We start from the raw sequence: 21,410 nt of genomic DNA on the forward strand, positions 1-21,410 counted from the left end.
AGATCACGCCATTGCACTCCAGCCTGGGTAACAAGAGTGAAACTCCATCTCAAAAAAAAAAAAAAAGAAAAAAGAAACAAAGATAGAGTTACCTCATGATTCAGCAATTCCACTCCTGGGGTATAGTCCCCAAAAGAAAAGCCAGGGCTTAAGCAGACGCTGCACACCAGTGTGCACAGCAGCACGACTCACAACAGCCAAAAGACAGAAAGCACCCCTGCTGTCCGTCAGCCGACGAACGTGTAAATAAAATATGAGCGATCCACACCACTGACTATTATTCAGTCATGAAAAGGAATGAGGCAGGCTGGTTGCAGGGGCTCACACCTGCAGTCTTTGCACTTTGGGAGGCCAAGAGGGGAGGATCATTTGAGGCCCAGGAGTTTGAGACCAGCCAGGGCAACAAAGCAAGACCCCATCTCTACAATTTTTTTTTTTAAATGAGCTGGGTGTGGGGTGCATGCCTGTGGTCCCAGCTACATGGGAGTCTGAGGCAGGAGGACTGCTTGAGCCCAGGTGGTCAAGGCTGAAGTGAGCTGTGTTTGTGCCACTGCACTCCAGCCGGGGCAACAGAGGGAGACCCTGTCTCAAACACAAAAACAAAAGCAAATCAAAGTGAATCAGGTACTGATATATGCCAAAACATGGATGGTTCTTCATCGCAGTATGCTACATGAAATAAGCAATACAAAAACAAGTATTGTATCACTCCATTTATATGAAACATTCTTTTGTTGTTTAATTTTTTAGTAAGCCACCACACCCGGCTGATTTGGAGTGTCTTATCTTTTAATTTAATTTTATTTTATTTTTGATAGAGTCTGATTCTGTCACCTAAGCTGGAGTGCAGTGGCACGATCTCAGCTCACTGTAACCTCCACCTGCCGGGTTCAAGCGATTCTCCTGCCTCAGCCTCCCAAGTAGCTGGGATTACAGGTGTGCACCACCACACCCAGCTAATATAAGAAATGTTCCTAATAGGCAAATTCACAGAGACAAAAACTAGGCTAGAGGCCCATAGGTGCTGAGGGGAGAGAGGAAGGAAGCATTGTTGTTGACTGGATACAGAATTTTGGAAACAGCTGAACAATATTATGAATGAAATGAGTACTGTAGAGTGTAATTAATACTGTAGAGTGTAATTAGTGCCACTAATTGTATACTTAAAACTGGTTAAAATGGCAAATTTTATGTTACATATATTTTACCACAATTAAATATAATCAGTGGAATAAACCCAAATCCATCGAATTGCACGCTTTACATGGGTGAATTGTATGGTATGTGAATTATACATAACAGCTCATAACAGCTCAGTACAGCTGTCAAGTATTGTAGAGTCAGAAGCCTTCCTTCACTGGCCGTGGAGAGCAAATTTGGGGAAAAGGAGAAGTTAAAGGAAAGGAATATTCAGCCTAGGGCATGGCTGACAATCAGAAGGCCTTGGAGGCAGCATTGGAGGAGGCCCCGTTTCCTGGGGCCACGGGACAGACATGGCCGAGGACAAGCCAGGGGCCTCTTGGGGCTGGAGGTGCAGGACTGTCAGGACAGGCATGGTGGCTTGCGCCCAAAATCCCAGCACTTTGGGAGGCCAGGCAGGCAGATCACCTGAGGTGAGGAGTTCGAGACCAGCCTGGCCAACATGGTGAAACCCCATTTCTACGAAAAACACAAAAATTAGCTAGGTATGGTGCATACACTTGTAATTCCAGCTACTTGGGAGGCTGAGGCAGGAGAATCACTTAAACCCAGGAGGCGGAGGTTGCAGTGAGCTGAGATCATGCCACTGCACTGCAGCTTGGGCAACAGAGTAAGACACTGTCTCTAAAAAAAATTGTTAAATATGTGATGATCAACCCTGCCATGCTCCCTACGCTACGGACTGCACAGCACAGCAGGCATGGGTACCTGAGACACACAGTGAGGGCTTTGGGGCAGACGGAGCAAGGGGAAAGAACCCCAAACCCAAATCTCCCCAAGCCTCCCTTGACGACACGCGCAGCCCTTTCTGTGTCTGAGGGAGCAGACCTTCCTCTCCATCAGAGCTCCCAGTGACAACCAGGGTGGTGGCCTCACAAGAGGATGCTAATTCTCCGCAGACCCCACCCCACCCATCCCCACCACCTCCAAGAACAGATCCTGCCTATGACTGAGAAACGGCCTCAGCCCTTTGCAGCTCCTGGTGCCCACGCCTGTGCCACGAAACATGGCGTAGAAGGAGAGAGACTGAATACACGCACCAACCGGGGCCAGACCGCCGAGAAGAGAGCTCTGCCCACCGTGCAGCAACCAGCCCAGGGCACCAAGAGCCAGCCCTGAGGAGCCCCACACGCCTGGACAACCACAGAAGACACCCACTCGGAGCTCAGCTGCATATGAGGCCCTGTGTGACCCCCAGACAGAATACCCCAGACTGCTCCATTTACGGTGGACAGAAATGTATTTTCTCAGTTCTGAAGGCTGCCAGTTCAACCTCCAGAGGCAGGGCTGGCGATTCTGACCCCAGGCTGTTGTCTTGAGCTCTGTGTCTTCAGCTGGTGGAAGGTAGAAGAGCAAAGAGAAACGAGACTGGGGTTCTCACCTTTTATTAATATAATGGCATTAATCCCACCTGGGAACAGTGGCTCATGCCTATAGTTCCAGCACTGTGGGAGGCTGAGGTGGGCGGATCACCTGAGGTCGGGAGTTTGAGACCAGCATGGCCAGAAACCCCATCTCTACTAAAAATACAAAATTAGCTGGGTGTGGTGGTGTGCACCTGTGATCCCAGCTACTCGTGAGGCTGAGGCAGGAGAATTGCTTGAATGTGGGAGGCAGAGGTTGTCGTGAGCCGAGATTGCACCACTGCACTCCAGCCTGGGCAACAAGAGCGAAACTCCGTCTCAAAAAACAAAACAAAACAAAACAAAAAAAACCAAAAAGACGTACCTGGGAAGCAGAGCCCATTTATCACCACTTATAGGTCCTACCTATTAATACAAACAATGAGGCCAGGTGCAGTTACACCTGTAATTCCTGCGCTTTGGGAGGTCAAGGCTCCGGGATCACTTGAGTCCAGGAATTCAAGACCAGCCTGGGCAACATGGCGAAACTGCATCTCTACAAAAATAAATAATCAGCCAGGATGGGGGCGTGCACCTGTGGTCCCAGCTACTCAGGAGGCTGAGATGGGAGAATCGCTTCCTCCTAGGAGGTAAAGGCTATAGTAAGCTGTGATCGCACCACTGCGTTCCAACCTGGACCAACAAAGCAAGACCCTGACTCAGAAACAAAACCAGAAAACTAATAACATTTCAATACAAGTGTCAGTGGGACAAACACAGACTGCAGCAGCCTGCCTCCCACTTCCCCACACCAGCAGCCACGAGCCAGGACACGGGAGCTGTCCCCTTCCCTCCATGAAGCTTTCCCTCTCTCCTGCCGACCTTGGCATTTCGTCACTGCAAGCTTGCAGTGGCAAGCTCTGAATAAACAGCCCCATTGGTTCTCATCTGGGCAGCCGTCACTGATCTCCGCAAGGGCTGAGCAGGCATCACAAGGTCAGCATCGAAGAGCAGCCTGGCCAACATGGTACAACCCCGTCTCTACTAAAAATACAAAAATTAGCTGGGTATGGTGCACGCCTGTAATCCCAACTACTCGGGAGGCTGAGGCAGAAGAATTGCTTGAACCGGGACCTGGGAGATGGAGGTTGCAGCGAGCCAAGATCCAGCCACTGCACTCCAGCCTTGGCTATAGAGCAAGACTCTGTCTCAAAACAAAACAAAACAAAAACATTCCCCCCAACCTCACTTGGCCAGGGACAAAACCCAGCAGAAAAGGTTTAGGCAAAGAAGCATACAATTAAATGGCTCCACTTGATAATTTTAGACACACACACTGGTGCTGCGAGAAGGGTCCCAGCCAGGCATAGTGGCTCACACCTATAATCCCGGCACTTTGGGAAGCTGAGGCAGGCAGCTTACTGGAGCTGAGAAGTTTGAGACCAGCCTGGGCAACATAAGGAGATTCTGTCTCTATAAACAATACAAAAATTATCCAGGCATGGTGGCACACACCTGTAGTCCCAGCTACTACCTGGGAGGCTGGACCTGGGAGGTCAAGACTGCACACTGAGCTGTGATCATGCCACGGCACTCCAGCCTGGGTGACAGAGTGAGACCCTGTCTCAAAAATAAAGAGAAGGATCTTACCTCCAACCCCATTGTGTAAACCCAGCCCCCAAGTCCTCTGCTTTTTGGAAGGGGGCAAGGGAGTTTTATGAAGGTGGCTCCCATAAGGGCAGACACTCAGGGGGGCTGCAGGACTCAGATCCTGTTTTGCTATGAAGGAAAAGTAGATGGCCACTGGGAAAACAGTTTGTCAGTTTCCATAAGAACAGCCTCAGCCTACGACCCACTGTTCTACTCCTAGATGTGTGCGAGGTTGTTTGTTTTGAGACGGAGTCCCGCTCTGTTACCCAGGCTGGAGTGCAGTGGCTTGATCTCAGCTCACTGCAACCTCTGCCTACTGGGTTCAAGCAATTCTCCTGCCTCAGCCTTCCAAATAGCTAGGATTATAGGCGTGCGTCAGCCCGCCTGGCTGATTTTTGTATTTTTAGTTTCACCATGTTGGCCAGGCTGGTCTTGAACTCCTGACCTCAAGTGATCTGCCCACCTTGGCCTCCTAAAGTGCTGGGATTACAGGTGTGAGCCACCGCACCTGACCTACTCCTAGGTGTTTGCCCAAGAGAAATGAACACACATCCACATAAATACTTGCCTTTGGAGGTTCATAGCAGCTTTATTCACATTAGATCAAAACCACAGAACAGATGGACAAACTAGTGCATTCCAGCAATGAAAATGAAGAGCCTGCTGCTGTCTGCAACAGCGTGGGGGAACTCCAAAGACATGATGCTGAGCCAAAGGAGCCGGACTTCCAGAATCACCATGGGTCCTGTTCACGTGAAATTCTGGGACCCGAAAGCTAATTGATGAGCAGGGTATAGAGTTTCAGTTCCTCGAGCTGAGGGGCCGCACAGGGCTGTGGATGTGCTTAGAGCTGAATGGTACACTTAAAAATCGTGCGATGGTCAATTTTGTTACATGTATTGCCACAATTTAAAGCGGTTTTTCTTTGTCGTTTTTTGTTGTTGTTGTTGTTTGGAGACAGGGTCTGGCTCTGTCCCTCAGGCTGGAGTGCAGTGGAATGATCTCAGCTCACTACAACCTTCCCTCCCAGGCTCAAGCCATCCGCCTACCTCAGGCTCCCCAGTAGTCGGGATTACAGGTACCAGCTACCATGCCTGGCTTTTTTTTTTTTTTTTTTTTTTTTGAGAGGCAGGGTCTAACTATGTTGCCCAGGCTGGTACTGAACTCCTGAGCTCAAGGGATCCTCCCGACTCGGCTTCCCAAAGTGCAGCAGGTATTACAGGCATGAGCCACTGCGCCTGGCTGCTAACAGTTTTAAATTTTTAACACTAACAACATCCCCTGGTGCGAGGACTCACACCAGTAATCCCAGCACTTTGGGAGGCTGAGGTGGGAGGATCGCTTGCGCAGAAGAGGTTGAGGCTGCAGTGAGCTGCCATCGTGCCATTGCACTCCAGCCTGGGCATCAGAGTGAGCTTGTCTCAACCAAAACCAAATCTCCGGGGAAAAGAAATCAGAACGGTGGTTGTTTCTGGAGTTGGGGGATTGACTGCCAAGAGGCTGTGAAGAAAATGGTCTCTGCCTTGATTACAGGCATGCACCACCACGCCCATGTAATTTTTGTATTTTTAGTAGAGACAGAGTTTTACCATGTTGGCCAGGCTGGTATTGAACACTTGACCTCAAGTGATCTGCCTGCCTTGGCCTCCCAAAGTGACTATTTTATTTTTTGGAGAGATAGGGTCTCGCCATGTTGCCCAGACTGGTCTGGAACTCCTGGGCTCAGGTGATCCTCCTGCTCGGCCTCCCACAGTGCTGGGATTATGGGCAGAAGCCACTGCTCCTGGCTTTATATATATTTTAAGTGGGGGCATTTCAAGGTAAGCAAAGGAAGCAGTGGCTAGGAGGCTGCAGCACGTGGGGACCCCCAGCACACCCCTCCCGCCCCCACTCTGGCCGAGGCCACAGCTCTGCCTCCCCCACCTAGGTCCCGGCTCTTGCATGTGTCCTCTCTCATCTGTCCTGTGTGTCCCGGAGCTCAGTCTGTCCCTGGACTCCTTCCTCACCATTTGGGTCCAGATTCCATCGGGGCTGGAGGGCAGTGTGGGGGCAGGGTCCCATCCCCAGGAGCAGTGGAGCGGGGACATCTGTGTGTGCCTCTCCGCAGCTCTACTGCAGCTGCGCAGTTCCCACAAGCCTCCGTAGCCCATGCAGGGTTGGGGACATGGCGGGTGGGGTCCTGGCCAAGTGTCAGCTCCCAAGGCCACACGGCTGAGGCCACGGGTCGCTCAGGCGGGGCAAGGGATGATAGGGTAGGCCACTGTGCCCTCTCCCTGACCAGCCCCAGCTAGCTTACAGCTAAGGGCTGCCCGGAGGCTCTAGTACTGTCTTCACCAGGGCTCTCCCGGACTGCCCCCTCGACTTCTGAGCCCCTTGCTGCCCTCGGGATGCGGGTCTCTTTGGCTCCTGTGATCCCAGATGTGTTTCCTCTCCTCTAAGGATGCCTGTGCTGCTCCCACAAGCTCCTGGGTTGTTTGCTTCAATGTCCCCTTCAGTGAGGCCTTCCTGGCCTCAGGATCAGTAATAATCATAAGAATAACTCCTTAGTGGCTGGTGTGTATATTTTACTTATTTCAAAAATTGACGCTTTCCCCTAAACTCTTCGACTTCCTCTCCCCGTCACCTGCTACAGGCAGGAATTTGTTTTTTTTTTTTTTTTTTTTTTTTTGTCGGGCTGTTCCCTCAGGCCTGGTGGGCACTGGCTGTCAGAAGGGACGCACGTGCCTGCAGGGGTGGGTGTGGTCTCATCCGTCCTGGATAAGCCACACTCCATTCTGGCTGGTGCCCGCTGCCTCTCTGTCCTCAGACCATCTTCTACAATGAGCAAAGGGCCTGCACAGGAGATTGACTAAAGAAAGGAATGTCGGGGCCCGACCAGCATGACTGCGTACTAGGCCTGGTCCTGGTGCTCAAGAAGGCTCTTCTTTTTGTCATGGTATCCACACTGGAAGCGTCCTCAATTACATACAAGATCAGGGAGGGCAAGTAACTTGTCCAAGGCTCCATAGCTGCCTGACCCCAAAACTTGTGCTGTGAACACACACACTGCTGTCATCAGGAATTAAAACAGCCACGAGGCACCTTCTCTTGCTCATTCTGGGGAGCTCGCCCTGCATCTGGCGCCTCAACCTAACATTTCTCCCTCCCAGTTTCCCAGCTGCTAGGGAAGAGCTCTACCACCCACGCTGTCACCCACACCAGGAGCCAGGTGTCCCTGCCCACACTCTGCCCAGAGGTTCAGCCGCCATCAGTTCTCATCAGAGCCATGCCAGGCCACCCCACCACCTATCCCTGGGCCCAGGCTTGCCCTGAGATGCCATGTGCTCGGCTCCAGGGCCCAGGCACACTGGCACCTGTGTGCACGGGTAGCCCAGTGTGAGGACAGCAGGCAGGTCCTGCTCCCAGCTCCCTGCTCCCATGCACACAGCCCAAGTGACAAGCACAGATGTCGTCTGGGCCTTCACTGAGCCTTCTTAGCCACTCCCAGGACCCGGGTGGAGCCCCCGCACCCCAGCCTCTGGCCGCACCATGGGGCACGGTCCTCCTCCCCAATCCTCTCCTCTATTTGGCCACACTACTCAGGGGTTTTCAAACCACCAAAAGATCCAGTGAGTTCTTTCCAGACCACAAGAGACTGCGCTGGGGCGCAAACACAGGGCTGCTGGACTCGGCCCCTGGAGGTGTGCGCCCGGGCCCGGGTCTGGAGGAGGAAGGCCGTGATCAAAGGCCACCTGAGTGAGCTCCAAGTCAGCCGGGCCCCAGCTGCTGCTGTCCCAGGCTCCCTGGCCAGCCCTGCACTGGCACATCCTGCCCACTCCCAGGGAGGGGATTATCGCCCCAAGGTCTCCAGATAACAGCGGCGCACAGGGCTATAACAGAGGCCCTTGGACATGTGGCCCACACCCCACGGCACCATGGCTTTCCTCTGGCTCCTCTCCTGCTGTGCCCTCCTGGGCACCACTTTTGGTGAGTGCCGGGCCCTGTGGAGGCCGAAGGTTGTCCCCTCACTCCCAGCCCCGACGCCAGCCAGGGGCAGTGGGGTCCCAGCTTCCAGCTCAGCTACACACCCCAGCGTGGGCCTGGGCAAGTCCCCAGCCCTGTCTCTGCAGCGGGCACTTCGAGGCCTGGACCAGGGCACAGGCCCCCTCCCAGGCTCAGCTGCCACCTCGGAGCTCGGGAGCTGCGGAGTGCTGCTCCCCTTCGCCACCCCCATCTGACCTGAAGCTCCCTGGGTAGGAGGCGGGCATCTGCAGCCTGCCCTGAGGTCGTCAGAAAACTTCCTGAACAGTCAGTGGCTCCCGCACAGCTTGGGTGGTGAGTGTGTGGGCAGCTGTGGCTTGGCACCATTCAGTCCAAACCTTTCAGCACCTCAAGCCTTGCCCTCTTCAACTGCGCAGAGTCCCTCCTGCCAGGCATGGAGCTGGCGCACTGCCTGCTCACTCTACCAAACCTGTGAGGTCAGAAACTGTGCGATTCCCACTTTGCTGATGGGGACAGAGTGGCTTAGCTGGACAGGGAGGGAACCAGGTTCAAACGCAGAGTCTGGCCTCCCAGCCTGAACATGAGGCCGCCAAAACCACACGCTCCACCCGTGTGGCTTCTCTGAATTGAGGTGGGGTCAACACCCCTTTCCTTAGCAGCCCACAGCCCAGTACGTCGGACTTGGTTGTCCCCGAGGATTCCAGCGCTGGCGAGGGGAGAGCCAGGGCCAGCTTCTCAGAGGAGGGGACCGGGGAGCCAGTCTAGATCCCAGAGACTGGAAAAGAGCTGGGAGTGAGAGGAAGCTGGAGCTTTAGGACCGCCAGCCTGGAGGTGGGTACCCACCCCTCACCCCACACCCCCCCCTAGGCTGCGGGGTCCCTGCCATCCAACCAGTGCTCAGCGGCCTTTCCAGGATTGTCAATGGGGAGGATGCTGTCCCAGGCTCCTGGCCCTGGCAGGTGTCCCTGCAGGTAAGTGGGGGTTCTGCAAGGCAGGGGGCACCCTGGGTGGCGGCCAGGCTGGGGGGTGCCGCAGGTGGGAGTTGCCGACCCTCCCCTTCTTCCTCCCAGGACAAAACCGGCTTCCACTTTTGCGGCGGCTCCCTCATCAGCGAGGACTGGGTGGTCACCGCCGCCCACTGTGGGGTCAGGTGAGGGCCGGCAGCCTGGGGCTCTGCTTCTAGCCCCAGTGGGGGTGGGGGGAGCAGGGCACGTTCTTCCTCTCACCCGCTATACTCTGTCCAGCACCTCCCATGTGGTCGTGGCCGGGGAGTTTGACCAGGGCTCTGATGAGGAGAACATCCAAGTTCTGAAGATCGCCAAGGTACCCAGGCCCGGCAGAGCAGAGAGCAGGGGTGGCAGGCACAGGGAGGGGGGACCCTTTGGCTGCGTCAGGGACAGGTGCCTAGCGGGGCGGGGCCAGCGTCGAGGCTCCCATTCCAGCCCTAGGTATGGACTGCTCCCGAACGGCCTCCAGGGAAGGAGTCTGTGTCCTTGAAGCCTGCAGGTCCCGCCTCCTCCTGGGGTCTCACTCTGGCGCTCTGGCCCCCACCCCCAGGTCTTCAAGAACCCCAAATTCAGCATGCTGACCGTGCGCAATGACATCACCCTGCTGAAGCTGGCCACGCCCGCCCGCTTCTCTGAGACAGTGTCAGCCGTGTGCCTGCCCAGCGCCGCCGACGACTTCCCTGCAGGGACCCTGTGCGCCACCACCGGCTGGGGCAAGACCAAGTACAACGGTGAGGGCCTCGGGGCCACCTTGGGGCTGCCTTGGGGCCGGGGCTGCGTTGCCGTGGAGTCCCTGCCGTTACCGTTTGGCTCTTCTTGTTTGGCTCTGAATACCAACATGCTCCTAACTGTCCTTTCTTTATTGAAAATCCTCTCAACTTAAAATCCCCCAAATGCAAATAAAATCCAGGCCAGATCATGAGGAGCCTCTACAGGGGCTTCTCAGTGGCGCACGGCCATGTGAGCCCTGCTCTGGCTGACCTGCCTGGAGTCAGAGCTCGGGGCTCCCACCTGGGCAGAGCCAGCACCCCCTCGTCTCCCAGGTGCTTCTCAGCCTCCAGGGGCTGTGCCCACGTGGCAATGGTGCAGGGGAGGACAGGCGTGTCGGGCCCCGGGTCTCTCCCTCCTTGCTGGGCTGGGTGGGGCCAGGGGCCTTGACCCTTCTGTCCTGCAGCCAACAAGACCCCTGACAAGCTGCAGCAGGCGGCCCTGCCCCTCCTGTCCAACGCCGACTGCAAGAAGTTCTGGGGCAGCAAGATCACCGACGTGATGGTCTGCGCCGGGGCCAGTGGTGTCTCCTCCTGCATGGTGAGGCAGGCCTTGCCCAGACCCTGCCAGGCCAGAGGGGTGCTGGGGAGGCCTGGGCTTTCCACCCCTCTGTGCCCTCATCTAACCTCACTCCTTCCTGGTATCACAGAGTCACCTTGTTGCAAAATTGCATGGTCAATATCAGAGCATCTGGCTCTTGGAGTTGTGCAGTGCACAACCTGGACAGTGGACCCGGCAGGATAGCAGACTCAGCAGCCCTCCCCCTCACACAGACCCCTTGGCCAGCCCCACCATGTTCTTCCTATTGGTCAATCCAGCGTTACTGAGCTTCCACTAAAGCAGGCGTCCCCAGACTACGGCCTGCGGGCTGCATGCGGCCCCCTGAGGCCATTTATCCGGCCCCCCACCGCACTTCAGGAAGGGGCACCTCTTTCTTTGGTGGTCAGTGACAGGAGCACAGTATGTGGCGGCCCTCCAATGGTCTGAGAGACAGTAAACTGGCCCCCTGTGTAAAAAGTCTGGGGACGCCTGCACTAAAGGGTCCCATCTCGGAGTTCACTCAGGCTTCCAGGGACACGAAACACGCAAGCAGCTGCTGGAGTCTTTCCTAACCCATGTGACAGCATGTGCTGAGCCTCTGCTGCATGTGGGGTCCTGGACTGGGCTCTGGGAACAATGTCCAGTGGCCCTTGGGACCAGTCTGCCTGGGCTACCAGATCCGAGCCCCCCTCTCCTTCTCCCACAGGGCGACTCCGGCGGTCCCCTGGTCTGCCAGAAGGACGGGGCCTGGACCCTGGTGGGCATCGTGTCCTGGGGCAGCGGGACCTGCTCCACCTCCAGCCCTGGTGTCTACGCCCGTGTCACCAAGCTCATGCCCTGGGTGCAGGAGATCCTGGCCGCCAACTAAGCCCGCAGCTCCCTCAGACCCTGCTCCCCATAGAGCCTCAATAAACCCATGGTGCACACGTCAGTGCTGGCTGCCTCCTGTTTTGGGGCCTCCAAGGCCTCACTCCACTCCTGAACTTGGGCCCTTCCTGGGCTGGATTGGGCCAGGCCAGCCAGGCATGGGGAGCCTCTGGGAGGACCCTTCCCTAGGCCCCTTCCCCACCATTTGGGCTCCTGCATCCCTGAAAGTGGCCAGGAACACACAGGCAGATGACAGGGTACAGAGACGGACAGGGGCTCTGGCTGGTCGGGCCTGGGTGGACCTTGGCCCCATCCTCAGCACCTGCCCCCAGGCAGCAGGGTTCTTACCACCCACCCTTGCTCCCTTGCTCAGGGCCCTGCAGGAGGGGGTCGGAAGCCCGAGGACAAGCTCACTCCGGCCCCACATACCTGCAGCTCCAGGGAAGGGCTACCAGACATATGCTGGTGCCAGGAGAACTATCAGCCCAAGGATGGGTGATGAGGGGGCATTGGCGAGGTGGGCAGTGATTGGTGGGCTCAGGGACAGGAGGGGAACCCCGGGTACCCAAGGCCTTTCTCTGGATCACTGGGCTTCCCTCTCTCTGGCACTGACTCTAAGTGAGGGGCTTAGGTAGGCCGGGAGCCACAGGTCAAACCCGCCCATCTCCAGCCCCAAATGCCCAGAAGCAAAAAGCCAAACCATGCCATGTCATGTTGGGAGGACCACATCCTCCGTGGCCAGATCCTCCTCCCCTTCCTCCTCACATCCTGCCGGTCCCCCTGTCCTCTCAGGCCCCTTGCCCCCCACCCCGGGCCGTGCTTGGGGCATCTGTTTCTTCCCTCCCTCAGCCCCCGCACCCTCAGGCCCTCCACACCTTGAATTCTGCCTCCTGAAGGTCTCCCAAATCCATGCCTTTTGCCCACACCCACCCCAACCCCTGCACCCTCTAGACTTGGGTGGCCTCCCAGGTTTGTGTCCCCAGGCCCCACACCCCAATCCACCACAGCCATTGACTCAGAGCCCATGGGAGCACAGGGCCCCAGGGAATCCAGCCACATGTCCCAGCACCCTGGGCTCTTAGGTGCACAGTGGGTCAGGGGAGGTGGCTGAGGGCACTGCAATAGCCAGCACTCTGGATGCCGGCAGGGGGGTGGGGGCTCTTCACCCGGGCACCTCAGGACACCATCAACTGCAGGTGAGCTGCCTCAACCCTAGCAACCCCAGCTGTGGGGTGCCCACCATTTACCCTGTGCTCAACAGCCTATCCAGGATGTCAACGGGGAGGGTGCCATCCCCAGCTCTCGGGCCTGGCAGGTGTCCCTGCAGATTGGAGGGGGAGCCTGCCCATGCCTGGGTGGTGGCCTGGCTGGAGGCAGGGGGAGGTTTAAAACAATTTTTATTAATATATAAATAGAAACTTGGGTCTCACTATGTGGCCTAGCTGGTCTTGAACTCTTGGCCTCAAGTGATCCTACTGCCTCAGCCTCCCAATGTGCTAGGATTACATGGCCCTCACCCCTCAGGTCACCCCCCACCCTTGTGGGAGTTGCCTGCCCTTCTGTCCTCCCAGAACAAAACTGACTTCCAATTCTGTGGGGGCTCCCTCATCAGCGAGGACTGGGTGGTCACTGCTGCCCACTGTGGGGTCAGGTGAGGCTTGAGCAGTTGGGGCCCCCCCAGGTGTCAGGGAATGAAGCTGACCCCTTCCCAACCCCAACTACACGCTGCAACCAGCAAGAGAATGGTCAGAAACAAACCGCAGGCTGGAGAAGCAGCGCCCCCATCCGCCGGCCACAGGCAGAGCCAGCGCTTCTGCAGGAGACGCCCACCCCGGGCTGCGCACCCCACCTACAACTCCATACATCCTCAGGCCACCAGGACCGCAGCTTGGGGAAACCTGGGGGGGGTCCCACGCCCTCACTGTGCAAGGGAAACTGGGACCCTGAGTGAGAAAGCGATGCCTTTCCATGTTTTCAGCTAGCTGCTGCATGGGATTCAGTGGCCAAGCAGGGCTCACCCCGACTGGTTCACTTCCTGGGCACCCCCACAAGCCCAAGCACTGTCACCCACCCTCTCTCTCAAGGAAAAGCCACCGTGCGGTGGCTGAGGAGTCTAAGCTTGGCTCACCCAGAGTCCGTCCCAGTCCTGATGATGGCTGAGGCAAGGCCACGCAGGCAGGCAGAGGAGGTGGCTCATGAGGCCACGATGGGACACACTGGCCTCTGGGTAAGGAGGTGAGTAGGTGCAGGGGACCCCACCCAGCTGGCTTGGGCCTCGCCTGCACCCTTGGCTGCCAGGGCCTATGGGCACCTGCCTCCCCAACTTGGGCCCGCTTTTCTTCTCCTTCCCAAGTACTAAAGCTGCTGCAAGCGTCCTGACAGCTGTCTTCCATTATAAATTAAGTTCTGCTCATTACAGAAAAACGTGGAAAGATAATCATTAAATATCACCACCTGCCACAGGACATTCCCCATCAATCTCCATAGACTCCACCTGTCCAGCCCAGCCCTGTTCCTTACTCAACGTATACCCAGGATTCTCCAGCCCTCTGATGGAAGCCTGGGCTTCCCATTCCTCTCTGCCCTCCTCCCTGTGACTAAAAAGGGCCAAGCCTCAGCTCACAGCTTCCTGAACCAGGCAGGTGACGCTGCCCTGGAGACTTCCTCCTCTCCCAAGCCCTCTGAGCTGGAAGGGTCAGCTCATGGGACAGACAGCGCCCCAGCACGGGTGGAAGCCACTTGCCCTGGTTTCCTCCAAGGGGGATGGCAGAGCTGGGGCTGCCACGTTCACCCAGACCTCAGGACTCCCTGCACCTACCCTTGCCACTGCTCTGCACTCTTCCCTGGACCGCGCCAGGTCTGGGTCCCCTAGGCCCCGGCACCAGTTCAGTCCTGGAGACACCTCCTCTCCTTCCCACAGGGTGACTCCAGCAGCCCTTGCCTGCCAGGACCGATCCTGGAGCCCGGAGGGCATCGTGTTGTGGAGCACCGCCAGCACCTCCCGTCCTCACTGGGCCTGGATGCTCATTCCTGGGAAGGTATGGAGGCTGAGACCCTTCCTACCCCACACCTGTGTAAAACACAAATAAAGACACGGAGAGCAACTGCACACACCTTTACTTGTGTCCTCAGCCAGGCAGGTGGGCTAAGTGTGCCGTGAGATGGATGCTGTCAGGAGGCCCCCTCTGTGGAGGTGGATCAGGAGGATCAGCCCTACCCACTTCTTGGTACAGATGGGGAAACCAAGGTCCACATTCATATGCGGAGTTGTCAGGGTTGGGAGGAGCACCAGGGCTTCCAGGCACCCTGGAGCCTCCATGTGGGCTGTGGGCTGCTGGTGGGGGAGCCACCGGGGAGACACACTTGCCCAGGGCAAGGGCCTTCTCTGGGCCCTGCTCTCCCAACTTGGGAGGCCAGTCCATGTATCATTCCAGCACTGTGCTTCGGGAGTTGCACAGGCTGGGATGAGATTATTTTAAACACAGCTCCGGATGCAGCCCCCTGTGGTGCCCTCAGCTCATGGGAACCCATAATTCCCCTCCTGCCTCTGGTCCTGCCCCACCTGCCATAGCTCCAGATGCTGGATGTAGGCACGGGAGGTGCTCACTGTGGCACGTCCCAGGACTCGAAGGGGCCACGCCCAAGCTGTGCCTTCGAGGCCCTAGACCCTGCAGCTCTGAAACTGCCCCCAACTCCTCTCAGGCACAGGCTCTGCCCTGGCTCCCAGGGCCTTGTGGCCAGCCACAGAACTCGCTCCCTGCAGGAGACGCCTGGCCTCGGTGCCCCTTAAGTTTTCTTCTGGAGGGACCCACCTCTCCTCCGCCCTCCTGGGAATTCTCATGAGTGGCCCTTGCCCCCAAGTGCCTTCCCTGAACCATCACCCGCCCCAGGCTGCCCTCATCTGGTACCCTCAGGCAGCTGTTCTTCATTTTAAAAACTTTATTTAAATGGAGACTATTAGTCAAATGATTGGAAAATCAATAATGAAAAATAGTTCTTCAGGGTCTTCTCCTGGTGAGGCGGAGGAACACACCAACTGCACTGGCCCCGTCAGGCCACAGGGCACCCTCTGGGGACCAGGCTCAGCCCTTGGGTGGCACAAGGTCCTGCAGTACACAACGGGGAAGGCCCCTGGTCGGCCCCCGGGCTTTGGCTGCTCTGAGGGGGCACGGCCCCATGCCCTGCCCAACCATAAATATATACAGATCCTGGGCATACGGAGCGCCAGGCCCGAGGCAGAGCTGGGGTCCTGTCCCCAAGCCTGCGGCACAGCTACTCTTGAGATGGGGGCCGGGGAGCTGGGGCCGCCACACCCTTCCCCTGCCCCCATTGGGGGGTCACTGCCCTCAGGCGGCTGCCAGCTGGCCCAGGACACGGCGGAACTGCTGGGTGCTGTGGCCCAGCTCCTTGACCCTCTCCACCATGTCCTGGGCAGCAGAAGGTGATGGGTACTGCAGGGCAGCGGCCTTTGTGGTGGCCACGATGCCGCGCAGGAGGTCACACAGCAGGTTGCTGTAGTGGGTCACCTGGCTGCGCACGTCAGCCGCCTTGGCCTGCCGAGACAGGGTGTCCCCGATGAATACCAGCTTGTGGGCGCTGAGGATGACGAACTTGCTATGCGCCACGAAGATCTTGGGTGGCTGGTTGGTGGCCACAGCAGTGAAGAAGGCGTCTACGGCATTGGTCAGCGTGGTCAGGTTGGCCTCACACTGTTCCAGATAGAAGAGCAGCAGCTGCCGGTCCGAGGGCCCCAGGCTGCCTGTCCGCCCTGGGGCCAGGGGCTGGGCCGGAGTCCAGTTGGCCAGGTCATGGTCTATGGGCCGCGACACCTCCTGTTCCAGGCGTTCAAACTGCTTCAGCTGGGTCGGGAGGGAAGCAGGAGCAGGGTTAGGCTCCTGAGCGAGTCGGAACCACAGGCCAAGATCTGCACTTCTCTAAAAAGGGCTGCTACTCGGAGTATATGGAACTGCGGGGATGGGCGGTCTGCTATCCTGGGGAAGGGACCAGGAACCACGATGAGCCTTCTGCAGGCCGTTCCGTTACCGTTCCACCAATCTCAAAAGGTCAGACTCTGTGCACTGAACATTTTGAAATGACAAGATGGACAACAGAAGAGTGGCTGCCTGGGGCTGGGGGTGTGAGTGTCACCATCCTGGCTTGGGTCCTGTCCCATGTGACTTGACGTGGCACTGGGGAAACCGACTCAAGGGCACTGGGGACCCCTTGACTCTATCTTTGCAACTTCCTGTGAATCTATAAATATTTCGAAATGGAAAGTTAAACAAAATTTCTCCTTAGTTCAAAAGTAACATACACATTACAACGATTCAAATATACCAAACAGAAAAAAGGAAGATGTCACCTGTAATCTGACGCCCCTAAATACCACCTCAGCTAAATCATCTTCCAGAGCTACACATGAAAGTGAACACTTCACCTCACAGCTGCCTGTGCCTAGGAGCTCGCAGAAGGCATTACGGTTAGACAATCAGTGGAGCTGCTCTGGCCCCGGAGTGCCCAGCTGTACCTAGACTCAGGACAGGCAAGCTGTGTCCCACCCTATGCCCAAAGCTCCAAGCCAGAATGAGCCAAACCAACAGGAAACCTCCCCTTCCTAACTCAGAACCTTGCACTGTCCCTGAGGCAGCTACTTGGTGAAATCCTTCATCTCTTGGTTCTCTTAGCCAGTGAGAGAATATACTCAGCTTTTTTCTTTTAAAAGCTCTGGTGAGGCAGGCGACATGGCTCTTGTCTGTGATCCCAGCACCTCAGGAGGCCGAGGCAGGCAGATCACTTGAGCCCCAACAGAGTACAGGAGACAAGCTCTGGTGGGTCTTTTTTTTCCCCAAAACTATTTTTTTTTTTTTTTTTTTTTTTTTTGAGATGGAGTTTCGCTCTTGTTACCCAGGCTGGAGTGCAATGGCGTGATGTCGGCTCACCACAACCTCTGCCTCCTGGGTTCAGGCGATTCTCCTGCCTCAGCCTCCTGAGTAGCAGGGATTACAGGCACGCGCCACCATGCCCAGCTAATTTTTTGTATTTTTAGTAGAGACAGGGTTTCACCATGTTGACCAGGATGGTCTCGATCTCTTGACCTCGTGATCCACCCGCCTCGGCCTCCCAAAGTGCTGGGATTACAGGCTTGAGCCACCGTGCCCGGCCCCAAAACTATTTTTATAAAGATGGAGTCTTGCTGTCATCCAGGCAATTTTTTTTTTTTTTTTTTTTTTTTTGAGATGGAGTCTTGCTCTGTTGCCCAGGCTGAAACGTGATCTTGGTTCACTGCAACTTCCGCCTCCCGGGTTCAGGCGATTCTCCCACCTCAGCCTCACAAGCAGCTGGGATTACAGGTATGTGATACCATGCCAGGCTAATTTTTGTATTTTTAGTAGAGATTGACTTTCACCATATTGGCCAGGCTGGTCTCAAACTCCTGGCCTCAAGTGATCTGCTCACCTTGGTCTCCCAAAGTGTTGGGATTACAGGTGTGAGCTACCGTGTCTGGCCACAATTTTTAGTATGTAGAGACTTGGGTCTCACTATATGGCCTGGCTGGTCTCAAACCCTTGGCCTCAAGTGATCTTCCTGCCTCAGCCTCCCAAAGTGTTAGAATTACAGGTGTGACATTTATTCTTTTCCTGTTTTACTTTAATAGATTTAGCAGAGGGGTACAGGTACAGTTTTATTATGTGGGTACACTGGTAGGAAAGTCTGGGCATTTAGTGTGGCCACCACCCAGCGTACACTGTACCCATTAGGTAATTTCTCAACCCTACCCTGCCCATTTCTCAGAGGACCTTTTCTGAGTGTTCTCTACATGCCAGGCACTTTCCGAGCAGCTTCCACTCTTTACTGAGTCTCACTGTGCTCTGATGACGTGGCGGCAGCCTCAGCTGGGGAAGTGCCGTGGGGTGTGGGTCTCAGGACCTCCGCTCTGCCACCTCCTCCAGGCCCAGATGGTGGGCAAGGGAGTTTTGACGGGTAATAGTTTTATGTTCACTTTGTGCTATCCTGTATTTTCACTTTTAAAATTATCTTCATAACCAGAATAAAGCTCCCTTAGTATTTTTAAAAATATCCCTTTTCTGCCCTTCGGAAATGTTTCTAAATATGAAAAAAAATTTCTACTGATATGTCTGCATATAGACATAGCAGTATATTTATAATAAGGGACCAAAGGCAGCGGCTCACACTTTAATTAACCTCAGCACTTTGAGAGGCCAAGGCAGGTGGATCATTAGAGCCCAAGAGTTTCAGATCAGCCTGGGCAACGTGGTGAAACCTCATCTCTACCAAAAATACAAAAATCAGCCAGGTGGGGTGGTGGGCACCTATAATCCTAACTACTTGGGGGGTTGGGGCAGAAGAATCACTTGAGCCCAGATGCTCACAAGTCTGAGGCTGCAGTGAGTAGAGATCGCACCTCTGTACTCTAGTCTGTGCGACAGAGCAAGACTCTGTCTCAAAAGATAAAATAACACTAAGGAAGTACAGACACAACATAAACATTAAATAAATGTTATCTGGTCTTCGAAAGAATCCATGAAGAATGCTTCATGCCATGGCAGATTCTGGGACAGAAGAATCGAATGCCCACAGGACACTCTCCTGGACACGCAAGCAGCAGCGTGAAGAAGGGAGCAGGGCAGAGCCAGCCCCACGCCAAGCCTGTGCCAGCTGTGAGGGGTCTGTTTTCTGCTCTCACCTCACTCTCTCACTCTTTAAATGTCTCCAACAGTTACTCTTGAAAACTTTAAACCAAATGAAAAGATGAAGATGCTCAGGGCTGGAGCCTCACCTGCTGCAGCTCCAGCTGGCTCTTGCCCTGCCGTGTGATGCTGCCCTTTTCCAGCAGCTCCTTCTGGGTCTTCTCAAACTCTTCCTTCCCCTGGAGGGAAGACACAGGGGCTGCACTGAGGCCCAGGCGGAGGCCAGCCCCGTGAGGTGCAGAGAACTGAGTGGCCACTAGGTGGTACTATGCGTGCATAAACACACACACACACACACACACACACACACACACACACCCCACCCCCACCCCCCCCCACCCCAGGCACACACACACACAGACACACACACATGTGGAGGCAGACACACACACCCTTCTCCAGGCTGACATATGTGGGACACACCTCTAGACTGGCATATGCCGTGACACACACGGAGAAGGTGGCTTCCCAGGAAGCAGTGCTGGCCGTCCCTTTCACCGTCTGCCAGGCCAGGAGGAGGCTGGGCACAAGGCGGGGCACCCGAGAAAGACCACACTGCATGCTCCACCCTGCCTGCCCAGGCTCCCACACCAGAAACCAAACCCAACCCCTCCCCTTTGGCCTAAAGGCTTGGCCACCTGCTCCCTGCCTCAGGATGCCTCTCTGGCCCAGCTCAGCCTGGAATGCTTCTTACTGGGACTCTCGCCCAGCTGGCACCCAGGTCTCTGCTCCAGGGCCTGGCCTGGGAGGAGCAGCCCCAGCTACCTCCCGTCGCCTCCCCCTGAGCCCCCACCCTTGGAGCATCTTTCTGTGTATGCACATTGCTGCAGGTCTGTCTCCTCACAAGGAACAGAGCCACCGCTGCTGGTCACCAGAGACACCAGCCCAAGGGGCTGAAAGCAGAACTCAATGACATGGCCATGCTGGCCCTTAGGGGTGATGTGGAGTGAGGAAGGTTGGAGGGTGCAGGGCCTTGCCAAGGACCAGGCTCCAGCTAGGAAAACATCTCCCCCTGAGCACAGGAGCCCCGAGTTGGGGAGGAGGAGTGGGGCAGAGGCGGAGCCGGGGCTGGGCAGGCGGCACCCACCTGCAGGTGGACGTAGTCATAGTCCTCCATCCAGCCACCCTCGCTGTTCTCGTATTGCCCATCCGGCGAGTCCTGGGAGGTGAACTTAGGGGGTGAGGGCAGGGGCCGTGACTGGATGCTGCTGGCCTTGTCAGTGGGGTTCGGATGCAGGGTGCCACCCCCCTCGGGCCCCGGGGCAGGGGCCTTGGTCCGTCTGAAGAGCAACGAGGCATTGCCGTGCAGGAAGGAAGCCAGCTGCTTGGCGTCCTCGGGCACGGCCCGCGAACAAGCCACCAGCCGGTCCAGGTCTTCAGGGGTGGCTCCCAGGCCTCCCCGGCCAGTGTCAAGAGCCTGACCATGTGCCACCAGTGTCTGGTGCACATCCTCCATCTTCTGCAGTTGCCGGCTAAGCTTGGCGTGCAGGGCACGGTCAGATGTGTGGGCAGCATTGCCAACAGCGCTGCGGGCAAACTCCAACAGCTCATGAACAGCACTCTGGACGGCGGCCACGGCGGCCCGCAGCTCCTGTACCAGTGGCTCCTGTGGCTCAGGGGTGCTGCGCCAGCTTCTGGTCCCACCGGCGCTGCCTGCCAGGTCCAGGAGGTGGGCAACGGTGGCGCTCACACCCTGCTGCAGCCGAGCCAGGGCCTCCACAGCGACTTCTAACTCCAGGGGTTCTCGGCCCGGCCCCGCCACCTCTAAGGAGGACGCGGACTGGCTGCTGCGTGTGCTACCGGTGCTGGAGGCCGATAGGCGCTTGCCGTCCGCTGGGGCCTCACGCTCAGCTGGGGGAGGCACCGCATACACACCGTCGTCAGGCGCACCACCGTCGGTCACCTCAGGAGGAAGGACCCGTTCACGGGGCACATCGTACACGGTGCCTGGGCCAGGCCGCCGCAAGCCAGGGGGCACGTCGTAGAGGTCAGGAGCTGGGGGTGGCACGTCATACACGTCCTCAGCCGGCGGGGAGTCTACAGGGGGCGCAGCCAGGACCAGCGGGGTGCGGGTTGGATCAAAGGGCTTGGCCTTGGCGAAGGCCGGGGGCACATCGTAGGTTTCCTCACGCAGTAGCGGGCCATCGGGCACGTCCTTGCTCACTGATGGAGGAACGTCGTAGACCTGGGGGACAATTGGTGATCAAGGCTGTCCGTCCGTCCGTCCATCTGCCACCCCAAGGGCTGGGGGCAGCACCCAGCCTCCCCACGCCCCCCACACACGCAGCCCTGGTGCATACATCCTTCAGGATTCCTACCCATGACAGCTCCAGGATGAGCTCCTG

At 56.7% G+C, this 21,410-nt stretch overlaps 2 protein-coding genes across 7 annotated transcripts in view; one reads left to right on the forward strand and one right to left on the reverse strand.

Annotated features, from left to right (window-relative positions):
• The first annotated feature begins 8,032 nt into the window (after window positions 1-8,032).
• Window positions 8,033-11,408, forward strand: LOC101041600 (chymotrypsinogen B). 2 transcript variants are annotated; one of them, XM_003939906.3, is made up of 7 exons: window positions 8,033-8,159; window positions 9,042-9,145; window positions 9,245-9,324; window positions 9,419-9,497; window positions 9,732-9,912; window positions 10,356-10,489; window positions 11,196-11,408. In XM_003939906.3, exons 1-7 carry the CDS (start codon window positions 8,084-8,086, stop codon window positions 11,355-11,357), a joined length of 816 nt encoding a protein of 271 aa, XP_003939955.2. In that variant the 5' UTR covers window positions 8,033-8,083; the 3' UTR covers window positions 11,358-11,408. The 2 variants fall into 2 exon arrangements, with proteins under 2 accessions (XP_003939955.2, XP_039330408.2); XM_039474474.2 differs by lacking the exon at window positions 10,356-10,489.
• A 3,869-nt stretch (window positions 11,409-15,277) lies between these two features.
• Window positions 15,278-21,410, reverse strand: part of BCAR1 (BCAR1 scaffold protein, Cas family member) — a 34,661-nt gene continuing 28,528 nt past the window's right edge. For all 5 annotated transcript variants that reach the window (XM_039474445.2, XM_010350617.3, XM_039474441.2 and 2 more), the window contains 3 exons: window positions 20,153-21,250; window positions 19,155-19,244; window positions 15,278-16,215 (listed from right to left, as the gene is read on the reverse strand). In XM_039474445.2, the coding sequence (XP_039330379.1) occupies window positions 15,703-16,215; window positions 19,155-19,244; window positions 20,153-21,250 (1,701 nt within the window). In that variant the 3' untranslated portion in view covers window positions 15,278-15,702. The remainder of the gene's footprint in view (window positions 16,216-19,154; window positions 19,245-20,152; window positions 21,251-21,410) is intronic.

This window comes from Saimiri boliviensis, chromosome 1 (genome assembly GCF_048565385.1).
Source record: "Saimiri boliviensis isolate mSaiBol1 chromosome 1, mSaiBol1.pri, whole genome shotgun sequence".
NCBI lineage: Eukaryota > Metazoa > Chordata > Mammalia > Primates > Cebidae > Saimiri > Saimiri boliviensis.